The 17874-nt window shown below is 33.9% G+C and overlaps 1 protein-coding gene across 1 annotated transcript in view; it reads left to right on the top strand.

Annotated features, from left to right (window-relative positions):
• LOC106718964 (TBC1 domain family member 12) overlaps positions 1–13801 on the top strand; it is a 34274-nt gene extending 20473 nt beyond the window's left edge. Inside the window, exons 2-7 of the mRNA XM_014513181.2 lie at positions 5125–5379; positions 10122–10328; positions 10932–11490; positions 11986–12114; positions 12872–13064; positions 13386–13801. Coding sequence (XP_014368667.2) covers positions 5125–5379; positions 10122–10328; positions 10932–11490; positions 11986–12114; positions 12872–13064; positions 13386–13600 — 1558 coding nt within the window. The 3' untranslated portion in view covers positions 13601–13801. The remainder of the gene's footprint in view (positions 1–5124; positions 5380–10121; positions 10329–10931; positions 11491–11985; positions 12115–12871; positions 13065–13385) is intronic.
• Positions 13802–17874: the final 4073 nt, after the last annotated feature.

Genomic DNA, 17874 nt, shown 5'->3' with positions numbered 1-17874 from the left:
GTCAAAATACTCGTTTTACGCCCATTGATTATCGCGTTTCTTTCCTATTAGGACATAAACAATAATATGTACTTCGCTGAACAAAGATATTCAAATAATAGAATCGCACAAGCGTTGATGTCTTAACGAAGAAGTGCGCTCTTTAACCGTGGGTTTCTGAATTCAAAATCTCGGTTTAAAACATATTACTATCGCTGTTGTCAATGATAGTGACAGAGAAGTCGATATGTGTTATACATCTATATATATAAAAGAAAGTTGTGTTAGTTACACCATTTATAACTCAAGAATGGCTGAATCGATTTGACTGAGAATTGGTGGGCAGGTAGCTTAGAACCAGGAAACGGACATAGGATAATTTTTACCCCGTTTTCTATTTTTTATTCCGCGCGGACGGAATCGCGGGTAAAAGCTAGTAGATTTTATTCTCAGAAAATCTTGGTTTTTATTAAAAAAAATCTAAATGTAACATAGACAAAAACTTAAAGGGTAAAGTTACTATTATACAAAGCAGTATTTCCTTATTATTTGCTATTGTTTTAAAACTAAACGTCATCATCAATGTAATTAATTCGTTCGCTTCCATTGCCGCTTTGAGATGGTTATCAAATAATTGTGGGATCTGTAAGAGCCATAATAGTTATACTTGTGTTATGCAAGCTTTACATACTTACATTTTTATGTGTGGGAACCGGTTATTTAAATATGAGTTTGCACTGCCGAAACATATGTACAAAAACATATTGTAAGTTCGTTTTCTTCAGAAAGAGATACGGACGAATAATTTTTCTGATTTCAGAAAAGGTAGTTGTTAGTAATAGTACAAAACCGAAAATACTAGCTTTAAATATACTAGATCTAAAATTATTGTCTTTTTATACTAATAGAATTAAATCGCTAAATAGAAATTTTATTTTAAAAAATGGCCACTGTCACAACGGTAATCCATTACAGTTATTTGATGTTTTCTTTTTGTCTCTTCATTGTTTTTGAAGTATGCCTTATGTTAATGATGTTCGTGACAGGTTGAAGTGTCAGCGTGACCGGCTGATCATGCACGTCTCATGCTTGTCGGGGTTTACATGTACGCATGTATGCTTGTATATATTAGGGTTCAGAATACATGTATTATGTTATGCTATGTATGCATACATAGCTCGACCGTGTATTAGATAATTGACTATAGAACTTTAATAGAAGAAAGTAGCTGATTCTAATGACTAATCCTTAAAAGTCAGTTGTCTTTTATTTTTAAGAAAACAAAATGCTAACACGTTTAAGACCTTATTAGCCTTTTTGTCTAGCATTGCAATGAAGTGGATCTATGAATTATAAAGTTCTGTTTTTAAGCTTATTATTTTTTTAACAAGTGAAACTATAAATGTACTTGAACATCGGCTATAAAACACGGCTGTATTGTATGTGTGGAATTCTTCAACAGGTGCGGGGCGTACCATTCACTGCACGGCACCGATCTATGTTTTTGTTGATGCTCCGAGATCAGCTGACCTTTAGTGCTCTAGGTTTTATCTCGTTGATGCATGAATAATTCCAAATGAGATGTTACATAGATTCAAATGCATAATATAAATGCATGCATAAATAATTTTTAACACATACCTAGTGAAAATGATTTTTTGTAACACAAAATACAGTGTAAACTCTTTATAACGAAACTCAAGGGACTGAGCATTTTTTTTGTCGTTATAGAGAGTTATCGTTATATGGAGTGAACAAAAAACAACCAAATTAACAAGATAACATAACATAAACAATAATACCGATAATAAATATTTACTGTCTACAAATATGAACACATTTCTTCGTAATAGAGAATGGCGTATCGCTATAAAGAGTGTTTCAATATGTAGGTTTTAACGCAAACCAACCAAGTTAGGCTCACTTCAACGTTACAGGGAGTTTATTGTTATAAAGGATAAAGTTATAAAGAGTTTACACTGTATTTCCATAAAAGGACAAATGAATATCGTAATCCAATATAAACATTGAAGGATATTATAATGAATCCCTTCCTCGTACATTGTAGTTAAGGCTGGTTTTACAGTCACGCGTTTCGGCAGCGCCGTCGGAGCGCGCGCGCTCGGATATGTATTGGGGTATTAGTAGCGTTTCAAATTCGCGCGCTTGAGCAGCGCCGTTCGTTGAACGCGTCCTATTCGCGCGGCGCGGTCGAAGCGCGCGCCGCTCGTGCGCTTCTACGGCCATTGTGCGTTTTAGTCTCACGCCGTTGAGACGTGCCGTTAGGTACTGTTGTGTACAAAATATTTATAAAATTTGTAACTATTTTCTCGTAAATCAGAGAAAGATGTTACGTGTTCGCCTCTCAGTAACCTTGTAGCGTTATAAGGATCAACACCTACTGTTCTTCGACGTTTTTGTTGCCTTTTTTTCCATAAAAAGTAAATAGCCAGTACTCTAACCGCATTGCCGTTCATTTTGTATCTGTTTGTACACGACTGTCTCACAGCAGCGAAACGCGCCGTACTAATGTCGTTTTTTGGTGCACCGCTGTTCAAACGCGCGCTGTCCAACAGCGCGCTGTCCAACGGCGCGTCTAGCGGCGTGACTGTAAAACCAGCCTAATATAAATTAAATATTCGTATGAGATGCAGCGTAGTTGATAGGTCATGCAAGACTGGGCGGTGTCGTACCGCGCGGTGCCAGGCGCAGGCCACTCACGTACGACTACTGTGTACTAACATGTTCAAATAATTTATGGTCCTACATCTCAATTATTATTGACTGTAATGAACACTCTACGAGTGGGATACGGACTGGCAGATGATCTCAATTATCGACATAATATCTCGCTGTCAGCATTTATTTACATACCGTAAGCGGCCACAGAGATGAAATGATACATGAAAGAAAATTAGAAAATACAGTCGAACTTAGAAAAGCAAGAGTCCAAAGAACCGCAATATTTTTTTCACTTACAGTGGTGGCATCATTACACCGGACAATGGTTCTCGCTTATTAAGGTTCGACTGTATTTATAAAGCACACAAACTTATTTATAATTCTCTCGTCATCGTTATCGATTATTTGTTTTAAAAATAAATGCTTTTTGATGCCCTTGTCTGCATCTTACTAAAGGTTATCTAAGGGGTTATGTAATACGTAGTTGATTAAAGTTGGTAAACTCCAGAATGTTCCACCACTATAAAAAGATAAGCAATGGACTATACTAACCGTAAAAAAGATATGTTTATTCGAATTTAATGTTTATGAGAAATTTCATTTTTAGTGTTTAAATTGATACAAACATGTCTGTTTTTAATCAGATTGATTTGTTATAATTTCTAATATGTATTGAATTCGACTATACTTCTACACAATAGCTGCATAACTTCACGTCTCGAAAATGAATTACAAATTTGCCCTTGGTCGAGAATTCATAAACTTGATTGCTATACGATTGTGACAATTATTTCTAGGCAGCTAAAGTAGAATATTGCTTGATGAATATATAATTGATGTGTCGAACAAAAAATGATGACCGCATAAATAATATTGTTATATTGTTACACTACAAATTTAAATTTGTGACTAAAACAATGATGTTTTAAATAATTTAACCATATATATTTAATTTCGTTGAGTAAGAAACCAATTAATTTGACCGTGAAAACTAATTATGTATTAAGTGTTCACAAGAACATACTCAGACTTTCAGCCTTGTGTGGCCGATAATTATAAAGGTCGATTCCAATTGAGATGTACAAATGTCACACTCCTACGCGTTGCGACCTCTCACAAGAGGTCCTTGTTCGCAATATTCATTTCAAATTTTGAGTCCAGTTCAAACAATAAAATCTGATTTGTTTTATCCACTTTCGTTAAGGAATCTAAGTTCTTTTGTAGTATAGTTCAAAGTAACGAGTAGTCAGCAAACTTACTTGTTATTTAGGAAGTATTCCAACAGCAGATTATAACGGTATCCTGCGCAACCTACGCGTTTCTAGCAATCACATCCCGACATTATGCACCCACGCTACCAATGTTAACAATGATTACACTTGCAGCGCTATTTTAAGAATTTGATGTGGTTTCCTGTTTAGGAGACCTATTTGTTAAGTCGCTTTTCGGACTATAATCATCAAAGTATAGCTTATGGAAGGTGTTCTAGTTTTTGTGGTAAAGAACTATAGATGATGGATCAACGACATTGCAATCGAAAGAAAGTCTACAACCCCATTATAAGTGACATATTCACTGAAATCTTTACTTATCCTGGTTATTCTAATATTTCTTACTTATTATACTCAGACTAATGTAATAAATACGAATGTTTAGATGGATGGATGGATGGATGTTTGTTTGAAGGTATCTCAAGAACCGCTCAACAGATTTTGATGATGTTTGGCATAGATGTAGAACATAACCTGGAAGTACACATAGACTACTAATTAAGTTTTTTCTTTACTTCGCGCGGACGAAGTCGCGGGCGACACCTAGTTATGTAATGATATTAATCTTTTAGACTCTATCGAGTCGTCTACAAGTATACGGAGCCTTGAGTTATATTTAAAGCCGAGAACTACGTCGAATGCGATTATTAATGTAACTGATATTGTAGCATTATGTATGCTATGCATGCTATCAAATAAAGTATGTATGCTTCGTCGTATGAATAGAGTATTAATACAGCGTTGTGTATTCATGAAGTATTCTTGTATTCTTGTGCCAATGTTTCGAGTCCGGGATGGTATTTATAGATCGTTTGATTTGGTTTCTGTGTTGATGTATACAGAACATTTGTATGTTTGTTGAACTTTGTCTATGTACTGTAACATGTTACAACATGGCCGAAATTAACTTTATTATTTAGTTTTAAAATTACATTACCTTAGTTTTATCTGTTTTAAATGTGTAAACGAAAAGCTGTTGCTTTAGTTTCAATGAACCAATCAGTTTATGCTGAGATGTACAGCTTAACTGAAACAATTAGTAATTTAATTGTTATTATAGTAGTTCCTTAGGGTAGATTTCTAAGACAAAATCTTCACTAATGGTCCAACTTAAGTACAACTCGACGTAACACTTGACTTTCAGTATGTTATTTTCCATTTTTCTAAACTAATTTTTTTGCTATTGTTACAGAGGTGTCTTCCCATGGAAAAGCAGTTCATCGAAGACACAAGAGTCGACCACGACTGGTGTTACTTGGCGTCTCTTCGGTAGCAAGTCCACCAACAACCTGTCAGTTAAGACCGGTTCAGAGAGTCAGAAATCATTGACCCCGGTATCATCGGCTGCTAACACCCCGCATCATCACAAACGACAGGGTAGTTCCGCCAGTGAGAAGCAGTTTGAAGATCTAGTCGCAAGTTCCATTGCTCTTATACAACATGACAGGTGAGTTTCGTTAACAGTCCGATTTTAGTGCGAAAAAACTTCTTTTCACTAATGGGAAGTAGTGAACTAAAGTCCAATACGTCAATGGTGTACTCTCTTAATTGCAGACATTGCCACAAGATCTTTAACGGCTTTATAGGGCTGTTTTTTAACAGATAAAACTTGTATTGTTAGAAATAGTTGTAGTGTGAAAATAAATAGGGTTCTATAAAACTACTGACAGTATGACTGAGTAATATTTGTATTTGCTGTCTGATGACCAGACCGAATTGTGAAGATAAACATGTTTATGATTGTATATTATATAAACAACCCGTCGAAATAATATTTACTACTTATTTTAAAAACATGTATGATTTGCGTTCTATATTTACTATTGCATTATGTATTTAATACTAGCTTTTACCCGCGACTCCGTCCGCGCGGAATAAAAAAAAAAAAAAAAACGGGGTAAAAATTATCCTATGTCCTTTTCCAATTTTCAGTCAAATCGATTCAGCCGTTCTTGAGTTATAAATAGTGTAACTAACACGACTTTCTTTTATATATATAGATATATTAAATATATATACAGTATTAGTACTTATTTTGTAGATTATAAAGAGGTAATATTCGATTGTTTGTTTGTTTGCATTGAATTTGCTCCGAAACCACTGAATCTTTTCACGTTTAACATAGGCTATATTTATTACTAGATTCTTTTTAATTCTGTACTAACGAAGGCACGGACAATTGCTAGTATTGAACATCGATATATCTTAAGTAGAACTTTTTGTACTTGACCCATCAGTCATATAATTGCTTTAACACACTCACTGCAATAACGATTACCACGTGAACTCATAGGACGAGTCGGTGGCACTGATAGTGTTAACAATAATTATATTAATTATATCAATGCAACTTTTTCGACTTAAAAAATGTACAACAGTAATTTTGTATGTTTTTTTACGACCAAATAAGTAGGATGTTACAAATATACGGATGTTCTATAATAAGTACTACTAGTTGTTTCTACAAGTTCTTCTAGAAGTATCGTTCTAATTGCTGGAAGTAACTTACAAAAATAATTTCCCTTTTAACATTTGAAGTGATTTTTTTTCATGTTTCATTTGTTTCGCTTTTTTTTGTTTATTTGAAGTTTTCATGCATCACTACTTAATTTATATTATTAATCTATATATATAAAAGAAAGTTGTGTTAGTTACACTATTTATAACTCAAGAACGGCTGAATCGATTTGACTGAAATTTGGTGGGCAGGTAGCTTAGAACCAGGAAACGGACATAGGATAATTTTTACCCCGTTTTCTTTCTTTCTTTTTTTTTTTATTCCGCGCGGACGGAGTCGCGGGTAAAAGCTAGTTACAAATATTTTCATCATGTAATCAAAGATTATCTTGTAATTGAACAAATTAATGTCACAATTTAATAGAAAAAAAAATATGTTACAGATATAAGGTCTATGGCTTAGTAATAGCGTGGGTGTGAAAATGAGGTTATATTTGGGTGTGTATCCCCAGCCGGTACATTCAACTGTATCGATCTTTAACATTGTAACGGGTCATTTACTTATATGTATTATGTATATCCATTTTTCGTTAATATGAGTAACCGTGACTACAGCTAAAACAATCAAGATTGCTCAATAGGTTTTAAAGTTTGTTTAGAGATTCGAAAACTTACGAGTACGCAGACCCCTTTCAAAATTTTGTTCTTGTGTGGACGTCAGGGGTTCTCTTCTCTGGAACAGTTTAGAAATCACTGCATTGTTGCGACCCCTAGTGGGGATAGATTGGTGATCCCTGTTCTATAGAATATTCTAGGAGTCTTGATCGCAATTTGCAGCAAGTTCGTGACTTGCTCTCGGACAGCTGCGGGTTGCAATTTGGGCAGTTGCGATCTGAATGATTCCTCTAATGCATACGTATATGTGACCCGCGAGAATTTGCTTATTAGAGTAAATTGCAACTCTAGAACTATTCGAAATTAACTGCATGAATGTGTTTCTTGTCAAGTCTATAGGTATTTTAAGGAGCACACTCTGTTGTTTAGTAGCCCTTCTACAGTCAAGACGTATGAATTGAATTTAAACATTGCTATAATAATAGTTTTTTTTTATTTCAATGTGCGTGAGAACAATCACGACGTCAAGGCTCCAAGGTAATCTAGTAAGAAATATTTTTGTACGAAACACACGTACGCTTATATTCTATGTCAAATCGAGTTTAATTTGAAGCTAATTGATGTTTTTTTTGCGTTTTAAACATTCTCACTTATGTAGAGACTATGAGTAGACTTCTATTTATTTCTAGTACTTCTAGAAATAAAGTTCTGAGATATAAACACTATTTCATTTTCCTGGTTGAAGTACTTATATATATTGTAAACTCTCTTAAATTTTTTTTTTGGAAAAATGAGAGCAATATATTTGATTCAAGAGTTTTGAAAGTTGAATTTCATGGTAAAAATACATATCTTCGAATGTTTTAAGTGTATTAAAATTTTCGTGATGGTGGCAACCCTATGAATACTAGAGGCGGAAATACCGGGATTTAATGAGAGGCCGCGCCATTGCAATTTGCACGTAACTGCAGGGCTTTTTATGCCCCATGCAAATGACGCGTCGTTACAATTTGTTTTTCCACTAGAGTCGGTATTATTAAAATAATTGCATAAGAAAATGTATTTTGACACCCCTATAGAGGCAAAATACTCCTATTTTGCCTCTATAGGGGTCGAGAGGTCTATAGATGTCGAACTTTAGAAACTTTAGAAATTAGGAAAAATAGTTAAAGGGCTGCAAGTTGTTGGACGAAAAATATCTTAACTTATTACTATGTGACCTTAGTTAATTACTTATCTATAATTTTCATACACTATTAGTTGTGGGTTTCTGAGACCAAAATCCCCTTTTATAATATATTGCTAAGAGATACCACAGTTTACATATTAAACTGCACGCGTCTGGTACTAGATTTTTTTTATTTTGAAAAAAAAAAAGACAAAACGAAATCTTTTCGAAATTCTCCGAAATTTAGATAAATTCGCAACATTTTTACAGATTTTTATTATGCACGATTCATATTCGTTTGATAGAGAGATGTATCTAAATGGCTTAAATCTATGGTGCCCTTGGTTCCTATACTATAAATAACGTATGTAGTGTAAGGAGGGCGGCGGTTGGGGTTCATCCATTTCGTACGCCCCGGATGTACGAACTTTAGTTATTTATAGAAGAATAGTTACCAATCAATTGTCAACTCTGTCAATTTATAATCGGACTAAGAATTAAACGTATCGCCGTTAGTTTACGAGATTTATTTAAATCTCTGTTTATCCCTGTCATTATCTTTGACAAAACAGAGAAAACAATATGTTTTAAAAGGGGATTTTCTTCTCAGAAACCCATGATCAATGACATTACTTATGATTTTAAGACAGTTGTCAACAAAAGTTTCTTTTGTTTTGTTATCGACCGAAACAACGAAGTTTTTCCTTTACTGCGCAAAATAATTTTCCATTTCGTGTTATTCTGCCCCAAGCGATGGTTTGAGTTCGACAGACACTTAAATTGACTTGAATTGCTTCGACATAGATATAGATTATTCAGTCTGGAATAAGGGTCGGACCCTTCTTTATTTTTAACAGCAGGAGGGATTAATTAAGATGGGGAGTGACGCACTAATGCTATGCTCATCCCTTCAAATCTCTGCCTATTCTTATGGTATTTTATAAATTAAAATTGTTAACTGTTATTGGGAAGGGCAATGATTCCAAATGATATTTCAAACATAATAATACTAGCTTTTAGCCGCGACTCCGTCCGCGCGGAATAAAAAATAGAAAACGGGGTAAAAATTATCCTATGTCCTTTTCCTGGTTCTAAGCTACCTCCCCATCAATTTTTAGCTAAATCAGTTCCACCGTTCTTGAGTTATAAATAGTGTAACTAACACGACTTTCTTTTATATATATAGATAGATTAGATACAAAGACAAGTATTTCGTTCGAACCAATGTTAGTGAGGGGTGACAAAACAAGCGAATTTATTAAACTTCTTTTTGGGTTAAAAGGTAAAGAATTTCTTTGAAATTAATATTAATAATGTTGTTGCCATCTAATGGTGTAGCTGGCCGAAAGACGACATTAAGTTAAAAAAATATGACCGTCTAAGCTAAAAAATAATATATCCAAGGTATTTGACCCTCTTTTTATCACCATATCACACGTATAAATCTTGAATATTCTAAATACGGGCCATTCACCTGTATAATTTTACAAAGCCTTATAATATTAAACAATGCATACCTTTACAAATAAGCCTTCACGCCGGTTTAGTTCAACAAGGGTTGGCAGATATTGCATTATACGAAAGCATTGCAGCCCTTAGATTAAAATATTTATTATGTATAATTGCTAATTATGTAATGAAATATTCTATGTACAAGATTTCTTAATGCAAATAGAATAACGTGTTTATTAGATGCAACACGAATTTAACGTTTTATAAAAAATCCTTAGTACATAAACACGCGATGTTTACACGTGTGAATGGGCTCGTTTGGTTGAGCTGTAACATGTGCACGCTAACACAACTGGGGTAAGGTTTCAGTGTTTTTTCGGAGCTTATTAACATAGATTTCTTTAAATATACCTATTAAGGAAAAAAAAAAAACACGAATAGTAGGTGGCTTGGTCTTTACTTTTAGTGTTAGAATTACTAAACTATTATCATTGCAGGCCATCCAATCTGCCTGCTAAGTGTTCGGAGGAGGCAATGCGGCATCGTTTGGAGCATGCCCGTATGGTGCAGGCGGCGAGGCGACGCGTGGAGCGCGAGGCGGCCGCACGACTTGCACGCGTGCACCACGCGTTGCGCCACGAGGAGCGCCTCGCTACTCACGCGCATGAGTGGTCGCGTACTATACTTCCCGACTGGCATAACATGTGAGTACCTTTCATAAGTTATACTACCATTAGAATATAAAGCCAGGAGATTTCTGAGATCAAGATCCCTATATACATTTTGGTACCTACTTTGTCAATGAGGGATGACGATATGTTTTGTACAGGGATTTTGGTTTTGGAGACAAACAATAAATGAAATAGATTGTATCAGAGATGAAGAAAGGTATCAATTTTAATACATTTCTGACTGATTCGTTCGAATGTCTTTAAAAATGAGAATCCACAGCTTTTCTTTCTTAATCTGTTCTGTTTTCTTGGTACCATTATTTAACATCAACAATTAAATAGTACAAATGCTTGAGTAAAAGATTCCATACCTAAGTAGTACTTAATGTAATGACAAACAGAATGACAGTGTTCGTCTTGGCCCATGTCTGGTAATCCGGCAGCCATATCAGTCGCTAATCGCGCTTTGCATTGTGAGCCGAGCGATGAACCCCGCCATAGCTGTGTTGTAGGCGCTTGTGCTAAATGTTTTCAAACAGTAACAATCAATATAACAAATGACGCTATCTCCGGTATGCGAAGTACCTACGGGTATGTGGCTTACTAATATTAAACTTAGCTATATGCATGTTTCAGGAAAAATGCCAAGCGTACGCTAGAACTTTGGTGGAGCGGCCTACCGCCGTCGATACGAGGTAAAGTTTGGCAACTGGCGATCGAGAACAAACTAAAAATAAGCCCAGAAATGTACCAAGACTTCGTCGCGAAAGCAAAACAGAAGCTTCTAGAAGCGCAGCAGAGGAGAAAAAAGTTAAAATTAAAGAATAGAGAAGCCTGTGGCTGTCAAGATAAAGAAAAGAATGATTCGGATCGAGAATCAAAAGAAGATAAAGAAGTAACGGAAAAGTCTACAACAGAAGACGATGAGAAGCCAAGATTGGGGATGCCGAGGAACTTCAGTGAGCAGAATTTAAAAAGTTTGAACGTTGAATCGTGTCCAAAGAAGTGTTGTTCGAAATCGAACCCTAATCTGTTGGAGTATAACGACGAATGTTCAATGGAGTTGATCCAGTTGGACATTGCACGGACGTTCCCACATCTGTGCATCTTCCAGCCTGGAGGGCCGTACTTCGACGTGTTGCATGAACTACTAGCGGCCTACGTCTGCTATAGACCTGATATAGGATATATACAGGTAAATATTACTGTGTTTGTTCTAGACTTTTCCAAACAATTTGTACAATGATTTTACCTTTTTTTCTTTACAAGACTTCTGCTATTTGCTGACTTAAAAATATACAATTTCAAATGTTTCAATTTTGATTAACTTAGCTGATGGCTAAAGAAATGTCTCCATCTGATGTTTATTTTAACAAATCCAAAGATAATTAGAGATAAACAAAATTTTAAGTCTTTCGTCTTTGGAGAACATAAATATGAAAGTAATAAAAATGTTTGTTTTATTTTTATCAAACCAATTATGGTTATTTACGCGACTGTGAGTGAAGTGAGTAATTTTTAACTCTATAACATTTTTATATATAGTTTACTAGTATTTTTCCGCGACTCCACTTGTGCGGAACTACATCCCCACCAATTTTCAGCTAAATAATTTCAGTCGTTCTTTAGATGTAAATAGTTTGACTAACAAGACTTTCTTTTATATACAGAGATTCTGATTGTATTCCAGGGCATGTCTTTCATCGCAGCAGTACTAATCCTGAACATGGAGGCTCCGCAAGCATTCGTCTGCTTCGCGAACCTCCTTGACGGGCCTGTACTGCGCGCTGCTTTCACACGAGATGGCGCTGCGATGCAGGTAATATACAAGATAAAAAAAAATTAACAATCTTGGTTGATTATACATCATCATCATCAGCTCACTATACGTCCTCACTGAGGTGCTAGGAGCCTACCCTAAGTTAGAGGTGACTAGGACATAGTCAACACTGGCCCAGTGCGGGTTGACTTCACACATGTCATTGAATTTCTTCTCAGATATGTGCAGCGTCACGATGTTTTCCTTCATCGTAACAACGTTGGATAAATGTACATATGTAAATCGAAACTCGAAAAACACATTAGTACACGTCGGGATTCGAACCCATGACCTGCAGATTGCAAATTAAGTGCTTAACATCTGAGCCAACGACGCTTAATATTCTGAGGAAAGGAACGGAAAGAAATCTCATTTTTGTAAGTCTCGTCTTAAGTCATTTATACCACAAGAGGTTACCGAAAATATTTACACAACTGAGATAAACCTTTATTTATTTATATATAAACGTTAATTAAATAATGTAAATTATTCGATCGGTTAAATTTGAAGAAAATTCATTAAAAAAAACCGGTTTCGATTTTCTGCTGTTATTCGAATTTGAGCTACATTATGTCCAATTTACATGATTCCAGTTCAACAATCAAATTGTTAGCTTGATTATGACTGAATTTATTAAACGCATACTAGATACTAAACAGTTCATTCAAGCGTTTTTATATACAGTTGTAATCCGACGTTGAATTCGTTGGACTGGAATGATGTAAACTCGGTATTAGTTAAAAATGTATGGTCACAGCGTCTATGGAAGGCGTACGGTCGTCTGCTGAGATACAACCTGCCAGCGCTGGCGGAGCTGGTGGCTCCGGAGCTGTACCTGGTGGAATGGCTCTATACAGCCTTCGCCAAAGCCATGCCACTGGACGCCGCATGCCGAGTCTGGGATGTCTTCCTCCGGGATGGAGATACATTCCTGTTCAATGCCGCACTTGGTAATAACTGTTGCAATATATATTGCACTCACGGTCGTTAAGTAATCTCCCTTAGTGTACAATTATGAGAGAAATCTATAACTTAACGTCTAGTAGCCGGAGTGCGGTTAGTTTTGTATACCTTTTTGATAGTTTAATTTAAAAATTCAATTAATTTATATAAAATTGTTTATAATATAAAATGTGCGTAAAGTTATTTAAAAAATTATAACAAAAAAAAAAAAACGATTTATTAAAGCCAAATAGATTTTTTATCAATGAAAATCCACTTTAAGATTATTTATGTTAATAAGCATTTAAAATTTCTAAATTCGTTTTCAGGAATTCTCCATCTTTACCAAGACGAACTAAAAGACATGGACTTTATCTCCGCCGCTCAGTTCTTGACCAAGCTGCCCGAGGACCTGGACCCGGAGGCTCTGTTCAAAAGCATCTCCTCCATCACCATGACCCTGGACGGCATGTCGTTCGAGGAGCTGGCGTCTTGCTGCGAGCTGGAGACCACGCTGGACGATGACGTCACTGTTAGGTTATGATACATCAGAGTGAGGTTAGAAAACTTTAAAGACTTTCTTTATAAAGTTTTTGGTATAAATTGTGCTTCTTTGGATATTTGGTCTGTGTATTACTTTCTGATTTAAAAAAAAAGTATATACTTTCATTGGAATTTACCGCGGGTTTTAGTGATACTTGTCACAAGCTTGTCTTGTTTAGCGACAAGTGTCACACTGTAGTGACGTATTTCACGACATAGTGACGTGTGTCACGCTGTAGTGACGTGTGTCACGCTGTAGTGACGTGTGTCACGCTGTAGTGACGTGTGTCAGGCTGTAGTGACGTGTGTCAGGCTGTAGTGACGTGTGTCAGGCTGTAGTGACGTGTGTCACGCTGTAGTGACGTGTGTCACGCTGTAGTGACGTGTGTCACGCTGTAGTGACGTGTGTCAGGCTGTAGTGACGTGTGTCACGCTGTAGTGACGTGTGTCACGCTGTAGTGACGTGTGTCACGCTGTAGTGACGTGTGTCAGGCTGTAGTGACGTGTGTCAGGCTGTAGTGACGTATGTCACGGCATAGTGACGTGTGTCACTACACTCGAACTTGCTCCTAAGATAAAGGTTTGATGATGTAATGAAAATTATAAGTAAATGATAAATGTAAATGTAATGTACTAGATAAAATGCTAGTTAGATTTAATGAATTGATTTTTAATCTATGTACATATATTAATGTACATTGTTATAATTGATACGAATAAAAAAACTAAATGTATAGATTCAAACAGTCTTGATACTTTTTTTCTAAATTAATTACTTAATCGAGTTTCATCAGGAATCGATTTTGAATTTTTATGTTATCGTCCCACCGATAAATAGCCTAAGATTCAAAGTTAAAAAAAGTTTAAATTCTTGAATAATAGATTTGTCAACTATATCTTCTATCTAGTATTTATTTTCCAGATTTCCAATTTTGCATCTTTTCCAATAATGAAAACTTTTTAAACCTTTTTTTCTTAATACTATTATCTATTATTATGTAAATATTATGAGATGATTAGTTTATTTATATATATCAATTATATAACGGATTATATATTGAAATTAAATAACAATTATGAATTTATTTCTTATTATTATAGTAAAATAATTACGTAAAATATTAAAAATAATTGTATTTTTCATCTTCTAGATATAATTCTAGTATATATCACTCTATGTTAGTCTTTATGTGTATTGAAATAAGATCTAATTTGCTCCAACATCAATACATATCATATATCATAAAGCATATTTTCAATTTAAGTAAATCTAATATTAGGTATGTTTAAATGTTCAATTAATTGATAATTAAAATTAACTAATTTTAGATATTAAAATTTAATTATTATATATTTATAAAGTATCAAGAATCATTGAGCGTGTTATATTTTAGTTTATTTACAATTTTTTGCTGGAATATATTGAAAAATTATAAATAGTTTTTTTCTTCTAAAATTGTTTCGTGATTTCTGTTAAATGCTGATTTTTTGGCACAATTTCATATTTATCCAGGGTATAATATTTATTAGTTTATTCCTAAATATGTTAGATAATTAAGTTGTATAGGAATTATCGTAATATGGTATACTAACGTAGTTAGCTCAATGGTTAAGCACTTGACTTGTAATCTGCAGGTCCTGGGTTCGAATTCCTTCATATACCATGTTTTACATATGTATGCCACATTTTTCATCATTCTTCTTCACTGAGGAGCTCGAAGCTTACCCTAAGTTAGAGATGACTAGGACATAGTCAACCACAGTCAAGAGCGGGTTGACTTCACACATATCATTGAATTTCTTCTCAGATATGTGCAGCATCATTATGTTTTCATTCACCGTAAGAACATCGGATAAATGTACATATGTAAATCAAAACACATTGTTATATGGCGGGATTCGAACCCAGGACATGCAGATTGCAAGTCAAGTGCTTAACCCCTGAGCCATCGACGCTCTTACTATACCACATTGTTACGATGAAGTAAAACATTGTGATGTAACCTGTACATACTATCAAATAGAAATTTCATATATATGTGTGAATTCCTGGGAGATAAAAATGGCGTCGAGGCTCACCTGTCATGTTCCATCTCCTGAAATGGCGAAAAGTGGATTACTGAGGTTCATTTCTCGACACTAAATGAAAGTCCGTGATCTCTGCCTACCCATCTAGGTTATAGGCGTGAGTTGAATACTACACTAACAACCAGATAATTTCTTACTAATATTGTAAAAGCGAAAGTTTGTCTGTCTGGTTGTTTATAACCACGTTAATTCCAGAACATCTAAACGGATCTGATTGATTTTTGAAACATAAATTACAGTCTAGAATAATAAATAGACTAAAACAGCTAGTTGTTAAATTTTCACGAGTGATATATAAAAATTGTATGTCAGTAGTTATGTATGTATGTATATATTTCTTGAATAATCTCTGTCAATTAAAATAATTTAAATTAAGGTATCGATACAACGAGTAGTGACCGGCCTAAATAATTAGTTGAAAATCGAAAAACTTTCGACTTTAATTTTTAATTCTAGCATAAATATATTTAATCTATACTCTATTCTATTTATATATTTACTACTAAATGGTAAATAGAATTCTTAAAAGATTTATTTCAATAATAAAGTGCAAAATTTTGTGACATTATGTTTTATCAAAATGGCGGCTTACGTCAGGTATTCAATTAATATTTGGTTAAAGAGGTGGGAATTAATCAAATACAAATTATTACTGACGTGTAATTTAATCGTAATGACCTATTTTTAATTTGAATGTTTAAATCATGTTTTTTTTCAAGATTTTGTGACAGCAAAAAACGCGCCAAAATATATTTTTTTTAATTGTTGTTACCATAGTTCAAACACTATTTTGATATCATTTGGTAGTAAATATAAATGCCTAAAGTTAAGTCTAAAATTAGTTATCTATCTTTTACAATGGGATTCGTAGGAATTAAAAGGTATTTACATATTTCGAGATTTTTTTTCATATGTCAGATACATCAAAAAAATAATTTTTTGACTTTTTTTCTGAATTACAACGGAAATATAAATTTATATTTTAGCAAATTTTATCTCATCCAAATTCCTACTAATTCCTTTCTTTTTTTAAAAATTTAAATGTCTTTGTATGTTTTAAAGGAAACAGCTTTAATCTGTTTTAGGTTAGTTTTCTTGCCACAGATATTATATTTTTAATTTCGAATGAAAAAAAAAAATATGTAAATAATTTTTTAATCTATGATCACTTTTTAATTATGCACACGTTTATTTTTTCATAGTAATTAATTATCTGATAGAATAATAACATTTTGAGATAAGAAATATTGCCAGAAATAATATTTAATAATAGTAATTAAGTTACACAATTAGAAGTCTAATGTCTTTATTACAACGCATTTCCATTGCCTAAACATTTGTAATAAACATTTTCCCATCCCAATGATCTTTAAAAAAAAACAGAGATCATGTTTTTCTGCAATAAAAATCCACGATAAGCTTATATTTTACGTTTGTCGTATCTAAAATACGATATAATTTTTTTTATTCCATCTGGTATATATTTTTGGGGAAATTCATGATAAATATATAAATTAATAATAATATTATGTAAGCATATTATTATATCTGAAAATGTATGTGATGTGGAGTGATATTAGTAACAAATATGTTACGCGAAGCCATCTCTAGATATTATTATGTGTAAATAGATTTTGATTAGCTAACGCTAATCGATCGACGATCTGTTTGAATTTAAATAATAAATATTTGATTGTAAAATAAATATATAGAAATAAATTAATTATGAAGTTTTCTTTTACCCTTTAAATTGAACTGAACTGAACGCAAAGTTATAAAAAAATAATACCTAATAAATAGATTATAAATATGCTAGCTTTTAACCGCGACTCCGTCCGCGCGGAATAAAAAAATGCTCCCAAAATAAAAAAGTTCCTATGTCCGTCTCCTAGTTCTAAGCTACCTCCCCATCAGTTTTCAGCTAAATCAGTTCGACCGATCTTGAGTTATAAATTAGTGTAACTAACACGACTTTCTTTTATATATATAAGATGACTAGCATTATTTCGTAAGACGCAATTAGTTCATAGGAATGAAATAAAGTTGAAAAAAAATAGCAATTATTTTTTATCTATTTTTGGTGCAAATTATTTGAAATATAATATAATACTTTATCTGATGTGTTGTTTGGTCTTTTTTCTCCGTATTCACATGATAAAAGAAAACGAGAAATGACGACAAAAAGAA

The sequence above is a fragment of the Papilio machaon genome, chromosome 12 (assembly GCF_912999745.1).
Source record: "Papilio machaon chromosome 12, ilPapMach1.1, whole genome shotgun sequence".
In the NCBI taxonomy this organism is placed as follows: Eukaryota; Metazoa; Arthropoda; class Insecta; order Lepidoptera; family Papilionidae; genus Papilio; species Papilio machaon.
The sequence above is the reverse complement of the archived record's forward strand: the minus strand, read 5'-3'. Positions and strand labels throughout refer to the sequence as shown.